Source organism: Vipera ursinii, assembly GCF_947247035.1.
Source record: "Vipera ursinii genome assembly, chromosome: 2".
NCBI classification, from domain to species: domain Eukaryota; kingdom Metazoa; phylum Chordata; class Lepidosauria; order Squamata; family Viperidae; genus Vipera; species Vipera ursinii.
Window position 1 is genome coordinate 124,823,040 of NC_139513.1, and position 13,460 is coordinate 124,836,499.

Here is a 13,460-nt window from a genome sequence, read left to right on the forward strand (position 1 = left end):
CTCTCAGGAGTAACTGCCTGACTTGCTTACCATTAAAAAAGTGCTTTTTCCATAGCCGTTTAAAAACTGCTTTGGCTTGTTCCAGTTTAGCTTTCTGTATTCTCTATGTCAAGATGTGAAACTTTTTTTCTCTCTCTCTTTCTCTCCCTATTTTTTTACTGGTTATTTATGTGGCAAGTTATCCGGTGGGTGCCCTATCCTGCCTGATTCTCTGTACAGTTGGATCCAACCTGTTTTCACCTTGTAGTCACTATTGGGTGGAATGAGGAATCCTGGAGCCAGAAACATTTCGCCTTCCAACATTTCCATGCGGATGTATTCACCGAGGTAAGTCCGACACAATCTGCGGTCCCAGTCATCAGTAATATGTCCTCCATACATGATTTCACCAAAGAGATACCGTAAATCATCCCATGGAACCTAGAGAGTAGTGGACAGTATTCATGACTGTGATATTAGCAGGTGGACCTTTAATCCTTGGTTCATAATAAAAAAGGCATTTTTACTTGACTATAGCTCCAGGGTGGCTTCCACAACCCAGCCTGTGGTGTTGCGACTGGAACTCCCAGAATTCTTAGAGTGTACAATATGTTTTTTTCAAATAATACTTTTTTCCCCCAGAAAATGAATGGTAATATAAAGAATATTTTATTTCAGGACTGCAGAAATATTTATCTTGCTGACACTCATTTGAAGAAAATAAATGCCTTTTGGTAGCTGTGGGATACGCTTAAATGATTTCAGGAGGCCTAAGGAGTATAGTTGAATCCCCATCGTCAGTATTTGTTATTTCAGTTTGTAGGGCTGTCCACTTGTCATGGGACTCTTAACAGAGTAAAGAAGATAAAATAAAAAATGCAACAGAAATTAATAAAAAGACATATGTCTTACTTTTCAGTTCCTGGAAGTCTACTTCATACAAAGCAGTTCCATGTCAAAAAGGGGAGAACTCCTTTTGACAAAGTCCAGAAGCCACAATAGTCCTCCCCTCAAAAAGAAAGTATGCTATCCGCAATGACACGCCGTCTTATTCTATGCTTCTTTATTCCTCACAATGTCATTAATCAAGACATTGGGGAAGCAGAGACTTAGTTACTATTTTATAACAGCATTAGCAAACAAATGAGCAGTTAAACAATCTTTACCCTCACGTTGGCTTCCAGGTAATTATACAGGACATTGATGGAAATGGTGAGATCTCCATTGTTAAAGGGGTAAGACCTGTTCCAACCTTGTGCTCCAAATTTCCTCCGTTCTGCTACCACTGCGTGGAAGTAGCAGAGGGCAAAGAGAATACACTTAAACTCGATTTCCTTGGTGCACATTTCCAGGGTATCCTAAAGGGGGGCATAGAAAGCAAAGAGGCTTTTTGCACAAAATACGATGCTATCATTTCTGCTACATTGCTTATTGCTGTACAGGTAGCCCTCGATTTAGGACTACAAGTGAGCCCCAAATTTCTGTTGCTTAAGCAAAACAATTGTTAAGTGAATTTTGCCCCATTTTGCAAGCTTTCTTGCCACAGCCGTGAAGTGAATCACTGCAGCTGTTAATTTAGTAACGGTTATTAAGTGAATCTGCCTTCCCCATTGACTCTGCTTGTCAGAAAGACACAAACGGTATTCACATGACCCTGGGACTCTGCAACCATCATAAATATGGGCCAGTTACCAAGTGTCCGAATTTTGATCACATTACCATAGGGGTGCTGCAACAGTCTTAAGTGTGAAGAACGGTCATAAGTCACTTTTTTCAGTATAGTTGTAACTTTGGTCAAAAAACAAATGTTTGTAAATTGAGTACTACCTATAATTCAGGTAAACGGCTCAGAAAACCCTGGGAGATATACATTAAATTCCTTTGGCCGTAATCCAGGATAGTTCTTCTACACTAGGCAAACCCTCACTCTTTACAGGACACCCACAAGATCCTGTCACTCAAGCACTCTCATTTTATCTCCATCAGAATGCAGAATGCTTCCTGTTTTCAGGAAAATGGAGGAACAGCATGATTTCCTAAGGCTGCCTTTAGGGCTACTCATCCATCACTTTAATAGGATTTTAATTAGGCACTAATATATTGGGAAGAGGGCCCCACATCTTATGTACTCATTATAGTTTTATGGGGAATTCCATATTGTAACCACAATCTTTTTAAAGTGCTATTGTAATTGATGTTAGTTATCTGGCCATATCCTTCATAATTAAAGAGAGGAATAGCACCATATCTTTATATTATAATTTTAAACACAATATTTTCCAGTTATCAGTACAAATCATATTGTAAAAAGTGGTAATGACTTCATATAATAACAATAATAATAATAATGCAAAACAAACAAAAACCTGCCACAAAAACATCCTTCCCTTAAAAACCTAGCACTATAGTAGTACAGCAATCTGCCAACCTTTCATTTAAAAGTAGAAATATACTTCTTTGCTAATTAAAGTATGGGCTTAAAAATAAATGGTTTCCCTCAGCAGGGTTACAGAAGCCGTAAGGCAGGGGTGTCAAACTCAATTTCATTGAGGGCCGCATCAGCATCGCGGTTGCCCTCAGGGGGCTGGGTGGGTATGGCCAGGGTGGGCGTGGCCTACTGGGTGGGCGTGGCCAGCTCTACATCGTTCGCATCAAGGGTGCCTATGGGGGCCTGGGAAGGAGTGGGACAGATCTGGGGGTCTCTGGCAGAAGGAGGGTCTCTGGGCCAGGGCCAAGGCAGCGGGGGCCATTCCCTCACTGTTTCCAGGATGGCTTCGCGGGCCACATGAAACCACTTCGCGGGCCAGATCCGGCCCCCGGGCCTTGTGTTTGACATGTCTGCCATAAGGTAAATTTGAAATAGCCTCACTCACAGAAGCTAGGTATAAAAGGGATGTTGTAGGATGGATGTAAAATACTCCTCCTACTGTGGAAATTCAACTGGGAACCTGCAAAAGCAGAGCAATGACAAAGGCATTTTCTAGAGACAGTAATCTAAAGCCCACTATTGGTCTAAGAAAATACTGCACTCGTGAAAATGCCCAGGGTATTGGGAACACCACCATTCCAATTCTTTTTAGAGAATTCAGTTACTGTACAATTCTGACAGAATATGCAGCAGTGGAAAATTAAACAGAAACCAGAAGCAAGGAAGAGTAGACCAAAAGGCTGCCACGAAATCCTACCTGTGGCTATTAAGTCTCCAGCTATGGTTAGCTGATATCCCAATTTGCCTTGTCCCAATTTTTGGCTGAACCTTATAGTTCTTAATTTCTTTAGTATGTCAGTATCTTCAGACTATTTACTACCACTAAAGCCCTTGTTTTAAAATTCGAGATCTGGATTCTATCATCACGTGTACCTGCTTTTTCAGTTTCAGTATTTTAGCCAGAAGGAGTCACAGTTCTGATATACAGAATGGGAATGGTTCTCCCAGATTCTGCCAGAAGCGAGGGAAGGAGTAATTTTAGGATCAGGTTTGACCTCAGCTGTGTTTTTGACATAGTGACAGTTCTTCTAAGCCAGGGGTCTTCAAACTTAGCCCTTTTATGACTTGTGGACTTCAACTCCCAGAATTCCTCAGCCAGCGATGCTGGCTGAGGAATTCTGGAAGTTGAAGTCCACAAGTCATAACAGGGCCAAGTTTGAAGACCCCTGTTCTAGGTACTCATCTTGTTATGATGTTTTCTGTCACTTGGCTCTTCATAAAGGTCTAAAAATTTACTTAGGCACACAGAAAAAAGATAATCTAAACTTGAAGGAAATAAGTAGCAGATGTGCAGAACACAAAGGCTGTCCTAATCTCCAGAAGCGAAACAAGACTTTAGTATCTGTTCTAACCAATGAAGTGCTGTAGTCCTCCCAAAATAAAGAAAACCAATGGTTGGGTATTTAAGAAGTATGACTTGAGGCCAGAAAGGAATAACAAATTGGACAGATGAGTCTGTTTACCTGTGTAAAGAGGTCGAGGGCTTTGTGTAAGTTGGCATGCATGCCGGTTGGAGGCTCATTTGTGATTTTAATGGCATTTTCTAGCAGGCCCTGAGGAATAATGTGAGAGTCTGGAGAAGGAGCAGGTTCGGCACTCATAAATACGCGGTAGTCGTTGTGACTCCCTATGCTGTAGCGTTCAACTTTCTTATCCAGTGTGCTCAGCCACTTGGATACCAGATGTATATTCTGCAAGATAATAGAATTAAATGACTTAGCACTGAGGAAGTTTAACCTTTTTTTTTTTTTGGTCTGAGCCCACTCTGGCAATGACTGGACTACTGCTACTTTAAACTGCCCTTGTCTCCTGTTCCAAAGCTTTGTCCTCCTCTCGTAGAAATCTTTTGAGAAAATGCTCAGTCTCCTGCATTATGAATCTGCAGTAGGGTAATTCTTTGCTGACTCTGTTATGTGTTTAAAGTTGCCTGCACTGAAGGCATATTATCATGTGTATGTTATTTATAATTTCTTCTCCATGTGTAATATGCTAGCCCAGAGCAGCACCTGATATCTTTTCTGTTTAAAAAGTAATACTGTAATGTAACTATGTGTGCTTTTTGGACCAGCCTTGTTATTGAAAATGCCCCACCTTCTGATAAACAGAGGGAAGGGGTGCATTCACATTATGAACTTAGCAAATTTATCTAAAATGTTGGATGCTTCCGCCCAAAGGTTGCAACAGGGTCCCTGGCATGTAGTGGTGCGGTTGCCTTGTGACAGCCTCTGCTGGTGTGCATTCTGCATTTTTAGACAAAGCATAAGGAGCAAATATTTATTGTGGGCTTGTTTTTGGATCAGAATGCAGACAGCTTGTGCAATCTGTGTGGACTATGCATTGACTAATTGTTTAATCACGTAGGAAAGGGAATAGTATATGGAATCAATGCAGCTGACAAGTCTAGGAACTGTAAACAGGAAGTCTATGGGTATTCAATACCTGAAGAATGACCCAATGTCCCTCTACTGCAGCCACATCCAGAGCGTGTTCGGCCACAATCTCTTGCCCTTGTCCCAGGGACACATTATGGATTTTCCCATTGTCTATGGCGAAGCCAAGCTTTTGACCTAGGAGCAATAATACTGTTAAAAAGCTGCACGTGTTGATTGCTTGTTCTTGTTCTGATTTCCTTGTGCATTGAACATGACTCTATGTAATTATCTGTAAAATTAATAACAGTGTTGTCTGTCTGTGAACTGCACCAGCCAATGTCTTATTGGCTATATGGAACATTTATCAGCAGTGCTATATGAACATACCTAGGGCTTCAACATCCTTCAGTGGATCCACTCCAGGAGAAAGAATGAAAAATATTGGTGTGGATGGACTGCTTTCTTCATAGGATTTTGAGAATTCAACACTTCGTCCTTCAACAAATTTACTTCCCATCTTCTCTTCCACAAAGTTTCTGAGAAAGTCATATTTTTGGAAAGGGAGGGACGGAGTAGGACAGAAAAGAAGGAATAGAAACACCCAAATACATTATTAAAACAAACAGAGTGTGGGGAATTATCACCTCATTTAGTTTCAGTTACAGGGACTTTAGGTTGTTATCCTGTCAACAACTGCTTAAGAGTAAGTTCTACTGAATTCCACCAGGCAGATTTAGACACACACATGGGCTTACACGGATAGAACAGAGATATAAATAATTGAGATTGGCACTTTCTCCACTGCAAACTGATGACAGAGACGCTCTACACGTAATAGCACTGGAAATGGCAATGTCCAATGGAATCCAGTAGTATTTCTCTAATACATTATTAGTATGAATGGTTTTACAGTAAGCAACATAGTGTCCTCCAGGTGTTTTGGACTACAGTTCTCCAGATCCCTGTCTGCTGGTCATGCTGCTTGAGGACCACAGGTGTAATCCAAAAAAAATCTGATTACTTATCCCTGTTCTAAGGAAAACAAGTTGCTATTAGCACTTTTTTTTGCAAATATAAAGGAAATACATTTTACACTTGAGCCCCTAGCAACCAATCTTGAGTGGGATTTTGTACTATTAATTTTAATAGCAGAAATGTGTTATTCAGTTCTTGCAGTGGGTTAGATTAGTCATGTATGAGCATGAAAAATGGAGGTTTTTCTTTGTATTGTTAAAACCACAAAATGACTATAATTATGAGACCAAGTAAACAAACCACCAAATAAAACCTAGTTGACCATTTGCAACTGCTCCTATTTATGTATATGCTTGTATTCTTTCAGAATTATCAGTCTTTCATGTCAGCACAAGCTTTCTGGAATTGTTGATAAAAGGAACACAATCAGGAGCTATATATAGGTCTGACAACCCTATTGCCCCTGTGTATGTGTTGCTATCTGCAAGATGGACATGTTTGTTGTTTGCTTTTGAACCTCTGGACTGCACCAGCCCATGTCTTCTTCTTGACTGTCTAGCAGGAAAAAGGCCAGAGTAGACCAAAAGACTCAGGCCCTTGGAATAACATGCCAAGTTATAATATGAGCTGCTCCACATGACAATATTTTCCATGCTCCAAGTGAAGCACCCTCAGATTTCCTATTTTCCAAGCCTGTAGAAGAAAACATGATACATACTTGACTGCATAGGTCATGCGGTCTGGCCTCATGCATCGCATCATGCACAGCTTTTGTAGGGCTGTCTTATTCTTCCACTCTTTCGGGAAAACTTCCTTTTCAGGGGTCTCTGATTCTACAAATTTTTTCCATCGCTTAGCGGAGCCTTCAATATCACTGTCCAGGTTTTTGAATTCGTCCATTTCAGAAAGTACCTGAGGATACAGCAGCAACAGCAGATGCAATGCTCTCTAATGCTTTGCCCGTGAATGGCTAGTTAAATCTCTTGTGGTAGTTCTTATCATTCTCCATCTATGTTCTAGATGTGTTGGAACAGGAAGAAATGAAGCATCTCAAATATTAGTAAGGTATTAAAGGGGATAAGGAGCTGCTTTGCATATTGTAATAGCAGCAATGGCAGACTATTATACAACCTCTGTTGGTGAAAAAAACCCCCAAAACCTGAGCTAGCTCCTGCCAGGAAATTCCTGACTAGTCTCGCTAATCTCTTCCTTTTTTAAAGTGGGGGAGAGGGTACCAAAGCATCAGCTGTCCTTGCCTTGGACAACATAATTAAGGGAAAAAAGTAGCAGGGACACTGGTGTGGGGGGAGTGACCATGTGATGTTAGAGTTCTTGATTCTAAGGGGAACTAAATCTGCAGGTAGTCAAATGCAGACCATATCTTGGTATTTTAAAAAGTTCCAATAAAGGACAACTTTTTCACCTCCAGATGTACAAAATTACTAAGGCATACTTTCCATGGTTTCTTTAGCTTTATCCATTTAGACATTGTCACTTTAATGTAAAATATCCTCAAAAGACAGTCAGTTCTAATAAATAATGGGTTTCTTGTAAATGACACCCCCTCCCCCAGTAACCTGCAGTTGCCAGACATGGAAGAGTATTTACACTTAAAGAAACAATTTATCACAAACCTACGTTAATGAGTATGATGTGCTTATCCAAGTACAACGGGTTTTCCATTGTAGTCCTTAACAGGACACAGCCATTGCTCTGGGATTAAAATAACCCTTGGCCTAATGATAGTCTTGGGAGTCTAATATATTTGCCACTATGGAAAAAATGGTCTGGAGGTGGACCAAGGTCAATAATATCCAACAGGATAAACTGATTTTGCCAAGCTATGATGTAATACTACAACTAATCAATAATGAAGGGTCCATCTAGGTCTTGGTCTTGCCTGAACAGATTTGAATAGTTTGGACTGATGCAGATTTGGTATTAGAATTTATTCAGAACTAATCCATATCTGTCCAGCCACTACATGGGTAACAAGCTGGTTGCAAACTACTTTTGAAGTCAACGTTGTAAAATCATCCCTATACCATGTTTCCCCGTTGCGTATCTTACTCCAGATCTTTGCTGTCCTGCAGTTCATATCTCACCTGTTTTTTAAAACTGATTATAAAGAGGGCCTACAAAAAAACATGCACTGTCTAGCACCTGATATTGTGACTAAAGTTCATATATATTATGGTACAGTACACTAGTACAGTAATGACCTTCACACTTTTCGTGGCTCCTTCTAAGTTACTAAGAAGCGCTTAGACTACAAATAGTGGTTTTGAGCAAACCTTAATTCCACCCCATCCTTGACCTAATAAGAATTCTACTGGAGACGTCAAGCCAGCTTTAAAGGGAAAACGTAGAAGAAAGTCTAGTTCCACTGGATTCACTTCTTTTTTTACCAACAAAACCTAGGGAAGATGAGAAAATTTAATTTAATTTAATTTAATTTAATTTAATAATATTTATATACCGCCCTTCTCCCTGAGGACTCAGGGCGGTTCACAGGGCAGAATAAAATACTAAATACAAACGTTAAAACAAGATTAAATAATTGCCCATATTAAAACAGTTGGAATCAAGTTCAAAACGCCAAGTTAAAATTAAAACACAAGAATAAAAAACCCCACCAATCCCCATCAGGCTAGGCCGGCTTGAACAAACAGAAACGTCTTGAGATCGCGACGAAAGGAGCGAAGATCGGGCGCCATCCGGAGCTCTACCGGTAGCTGGTTCCACAGCTCCGGAGCGCCCACAGAGAAGGATCTCCCCCTGGGGACCACCAATCGACATTCTCTGATCGGTGGCACCCTGAGGAGGCCCTCTCTGTGGGAACGCACAGGGCGCAGGGAGCTTGATGCCGGCAGCAGATGTTCCCTAAGGTACTCCGGCCCCATGCCATGAAGGGCTTTAAACACTGTTACCAGTAGGAATGTTACAAATGATATACCTTACTTCAAACAAACAAATAATAGCTGCTGTGGCTCCAATGTCAGATTCATGTATCGTCCATTTTACTAATTTCCAGAGATGGTGAGCCTACATACAGGATCTAAACCAGAGGGGGCTGGTTTGGGTATTCTGGGGAAGGTAAGCAAATGCAGGTCTTTGTATTCAAGTAGTCCTCAACTTACTTATTTGTTCAGTAACCATTCAAAGTTACAATAGAACTGAAAACATGATTTATGACTATTTTTCACATGAAAACATCTCCATGGTCATGTGATCAAAATTCAAATGCTTGGCAATTGGCATGTATTTATGAAAGTGGCAGTATCCCGGTGTCATGACCTTTTGACGAGCAATCAACAGGGAAGCCAGATTCACTTTACAACCGGGTTACTATAACTGCAGTGATTCAGTTAACAACTGTGACAGGAAAGGTCATAAAATGGGGTAAGACTCACTGTCTTGCTTAGCAACAGAAATTTTGGACTCAATTGTCATAAGTTAAAGACTACCTGTAGTACTATTCCCTAGAACTGGATGCATTCAGAGCACTGAAGATAATTCATAGCACAAATGTCTCCTTGGGCTGTCAGTGAAAAAGGGTTTGTGTGTGTGTGTGTGTGTGTGTGTGTGTGTCACATTGATGCTATTGGCCGTGCCAGTGTTGACCTTACTTCCCTAGAGTACAATACTTAATGAACTTTTCTTAATTGCAACACTGAATATATATAGCCAAAATGATCAATAGGCTAACTGGCTGGGAATTATAGTCACTGTCGTCAAATCTAGAGAACACCTGGCTGGATAAGTATTTCCACTCTGCCTTCTGCTTTAATCTTTCATGGCTAACTGCCTTCCAATTCCAGTTGCTTCATTTATGAGCGTTTTTTTCGTACATGAATTTTCTTGAGAAACTGTTTCCCAACTTATTTTGCAATAACACTATTCTACTTCTGCACTCTCTATTACAGGGTGATCCTTGCCCTCCTGAGGACCTTTATTCTCATATGCAAAATATTCTGTGGCTTGGTTCATGCATCAGATCACACTATCATGTGGCTTGACTGTGGCTAAGCGACAGTGTAAATCCAGCCACTGTGGTTGATGGCTTAGCATGCTGTGTGAACGCAGTTCACTGAACAAGCTATGACAAGTAAATCATGTGTCAACTTAGTTACTACTACTCTACAGAGCCAATAGTGATATTTTCAATATAATAGCAACTTTTCTACAAACTTACGCCCTTTTTATCAAGCAGGAGAAAAATACTTTTTGTCCAGTATCATCCAGTCACTTTACCTGAAAGGCAACCTGGGCTAGAAAAATAAGTTTGTCTCTCTCAAACAGTCCCCGAGCTGTGTACATGAAAACTGAATAGGTGATCTCATCCGTAAGGTTGATCACCCTGTGTTTCACATCTTCTGCTGGAGCTGTACGCTGAATGGCTTTCTCAAACACGACGTTGAAAGCCTGAACAGAAAAAACAGGAAGAAAAAGAAGAAGCCAAAATGCAAAACTGTGTGGGGTTTCAGGCAGACGTCCTGCTTTGTATTCCGGAACAGACAGACACAAGCAAGATGCCATCCTCAAAAACATGAAGGGGTTACATAGTTGGGCGTTAGCAAAACAAAAGGCCCAAGGTTTGACTCCCTGGAAGATTTTTTTCCCCATTGCATCTGAGGAGTTGCTTGGCTCTCAGTCATTCTTCCTTATCATGGACAAAGAGTCCCAATGGGCAGCGATAATGTTTCTGCAAAAAAATCTGAGAGTATTTTGGACTCCATAAGGGCAGAGGGAGCTATTTTTCTACAAAAATAGAACCAATCACTATCCAAACAGCCTGTTCTACTATTAGTTACCTTCAGGGAGAACTGATAGATGGGGTTGATTTTGTTCAGGTCATTTAATATAAAATACAACAGGGATGCCCTTTCTGCTGCTGGCCTGTAGTTCTCTCTGGCTTCATTAATTTGTATTTCTGTAATTTTAGCCTCTTTCACCTAAAAAAAATAAGGAAAAAAACATTTTTAAAAGAATAAAAAAATAGAGTACGGTATGTGATATCTAGTTGTGCTTTAGAGAATTGCAATGTTTTCTTTTTTTTATTGAAAAGTTTTACAGTACATTTTATTTTTAACAAAACAAAACAAAACCCCTCCCAACCCCCTCCCCTCTTCCCAACCCTCCCCAACACCTCCCTCCCTCCCCCTCCCCCCTCCCCGACTTCCCAGAGCTAAATACAAGGTATAAAAGTAGAAACAATCCTAATCTACCATATGCAAACAACAATAAACTATTAAATCTATCGCACTTTAACTCTTATAAAATAACTACAAGCAATATAAATATCACATCAATACTTATTCAAATGCTAAGTGGAACTTTTTAGTCCCATATTTATTCTGAATATAAGAATTGCAATGTTTTCTATATTACTTCGCTTTCACTGCTGGGTTGGTAAATCACAAATCCATTTCTCAGCACTATTGCTGAGGCCAGGACAGCATAGTGAAGTTGAACCAGCTAGCTTACTTTTTGTTCTATTTCATTTGCTGTGCGCTTTGTGGTCTCTAGGTTTTCTACCAAGGCTGTATCTCCTAAGAAGTTTCCTGATGCAGCAGAGAGTCTGGCTAGTAAAGAGTCCTCTAGTTCCTTCAGGATGATCTTAAATTCATTCTGTTGTTTTGTGAGAGTAGCCTACACCAGAAACAGAGCGGGGGGGGGGGGGGGGAAGAGCTTTTGTTATTTATCAACAAATCTCCTTTCTTCCTACACCAAAGCTAGGCCATTTTCAACATGGTTCCTATCTTAGATGAGGCTACTGAGTAAAATGGGATATGAATTCTTGGATTCTACCATTAACACTTCATACGTTTTAAATACACATTTATCTATTGTATTAGATGTGAAGACTACACACCAATGCCATTTCCCTTTATAAAACGCTTGGGTTGTTGCAATCCTGGGACATAATAAACATTTTAAGGAAGAAGACAATCTGAACACTTGTTTTAGATTCTTTGCTTTTTTTAACTTGGTGCTTCCCAACTATGCTGGAGGTCAGTTTCCACAATCTCTGTCCATGCTAGCTGAGGTTTAATAAGAGTCAATACATCTGATGTACTATGAAGTTGGGAAGGCTAACTTAGACTATTTGATTTCCCTTGGAATTACTAAAATGACTATTCCATACTCTATAATTCGGATGCTCACAACTAGTAATGATAATATACCTTCAGTTCCTCTAAGTCAGGTCTTTCCTTAGCAACCACAGCAGCTAAAAGCTGGTCTTCCAAGCCATCCCTGGTAACCAAAAAGTTGATCAACGTGCACTGAGCCTGCATCTCTGGCTTATAGTGGGGATTGAAGCACTTGGTGTGCAGAATCAGGCGAAAGTTGGGATGGTACTCAACTTCCTTGTCTCCTATTTTAATGTATCTGGGAATAAGAGTTTTGAAATATGTGAAAATGTTGCATAAACCAATGTAACTTACCTTTGCTTATATTCACTATTGACGGACAGAGCTACTATCTCTGTCCCACCATCTTTTTTATTATTTTAGCTTAGACTCAGCGATAGAAAATCAATCCTTTTTGTCTACAACAGATGGTTCAATACACAGGGAACTGCTTATCAGGTCAGATCATCAATTCATTTAGTTTAAGATTGTCTATGTAGACTGGGAGTCATTGCCAAATGCTGAGCTAGTGCTATTGACCTGTGCTTCAGTTGGCAGAAAAGTGTAATGTTTTCTTCAGTTGCTGTCTTTCCACACTGTCAATCTTTATCCTGTGCCAACCGCTTGTTTTGGCTTGCTGCCCAATGGTGGTATCCCGATTCCAGCCACTCAGGTGGAAAGCTAACGGTAAAACTCCTTGGCTTTGCTCTACCGTCCTCCTTTTTGGAGCGCGCCAGCCACCTGGTAATCATACGCCAGTCAGGGCAGCGACGCAGTGATGGGGCTTGGAGCGATGGCAAATTTTGACGGGAGGCTGACTTGCCTGCCCCTGTTTGTCATGATGCCAAGACATCTATCAGAACCAGGGAAGTTCCGTGGTAAAGCAGATCTGGTATTTGCAAAGCCCAAGGCAGCAATCCAGACAGCTGAACTGCTGATCAGTGGGTTGGACAAACTGTGTGTTAAGGCAAGAAGTTTGTGTAGGTCAGATTTGAGCCCAACACCTTTTCTTCTTTGTTGTGCAACTGCCCCTGGTCTGGCAGTCAGTTTTTCTGTGGCTTCTAGAGAACTGCTGGGTAACTTGGTGATAGCTGCTGCAGCCAGTTCTTTCTATCTGAAGAGAGAAAGGGGAAGAGCTGTGTCTTGTCAAATTGGCCAATAGAACATGCAGGCGGTTTACTAATTGCACTTCCAGCAGGACAGTTAGTAAAGTGTATTAGATTAAAGGGAAAACACTGTTAAAATTGGCACAGCTTAGGATCGCCTAAGGTGCAGTGGTGGGATTCAGCTGGTTCGCACCACTTCGGCAGAACCGGTAGCTAATTTTTTTGTTGCCCAGGCCCAGAATGGACTTCCGGAAGCAGCATCCACACAGAGAACCGGTTGTGCACGTATTTGAATCCCACCACTGCTAAGGTGGCCTTATGATATAAGAATGAGATGAAAGCGATATCATGAGGCCATGGCAAAAGAATTTATTATGGTTAGATGAAAATAAAGGCAAATAAAGGC

At 40.8% G+C, this 13,460-nt stretch overlaps 1 protein-coding gene across 1 annotated transcript in view; it reads right to left on the bottom strand.

The window, feature by feature from the left end:
* DNAH17 (dynein axonemal heavy chain 17) overlaps positions 1 to 13,460 on the bottom strand; it is a gene marked incomplete at its 5' end in the record, with an annotated part of 124,228 nt that overhangs the window by 6,995 nt on the left and 103,773 nt on the right. The window contains 11 exons of the mRNA XM_083357082.1: positions 241 to 420; positions 1,146 to 1,337; positions 3,931 to 4,158; positions 4,907 to 5,034; positions 5,227 to 5,375; positions 6,533 to 6,726; positions 8,109 to 8,231; positions 10,069 to 10,239; positions 10,629 to 10,769; positions 11,302 to 11,466; positions 12,003 to 12,207. Coding sequence (XP_083213208.1) covers positions 241 to 420; positions 1,146 to 1,337; positions 3,931 to 4,158; positions 4,907 to 5,034; positions 5,227 to 5,375; positions 6,533 to 6,726; positions 8,109 to 8,231; positions 10,069 to 10,239; positions 10,629 to 10,769; positions 11,302 to 11,466; positions 12,003 to 12,207 — 1,876 coding nt within the window. The remainder of the gene's footprint in view (positions 1 to 240; positions 421 to 1,145; positions 1,338 to 3,930; positions 4,159 to 4,906; positions 5,035 to 5,226; positions 5,376 to 6,532; positions 6,727 to 8,108; positions 8,232 to 10,068; positions 10,240 to 10,628; positions 10,770 to 11,301; positions 11,467 to 12,002; positions 12,208 to 13,460) is intronic.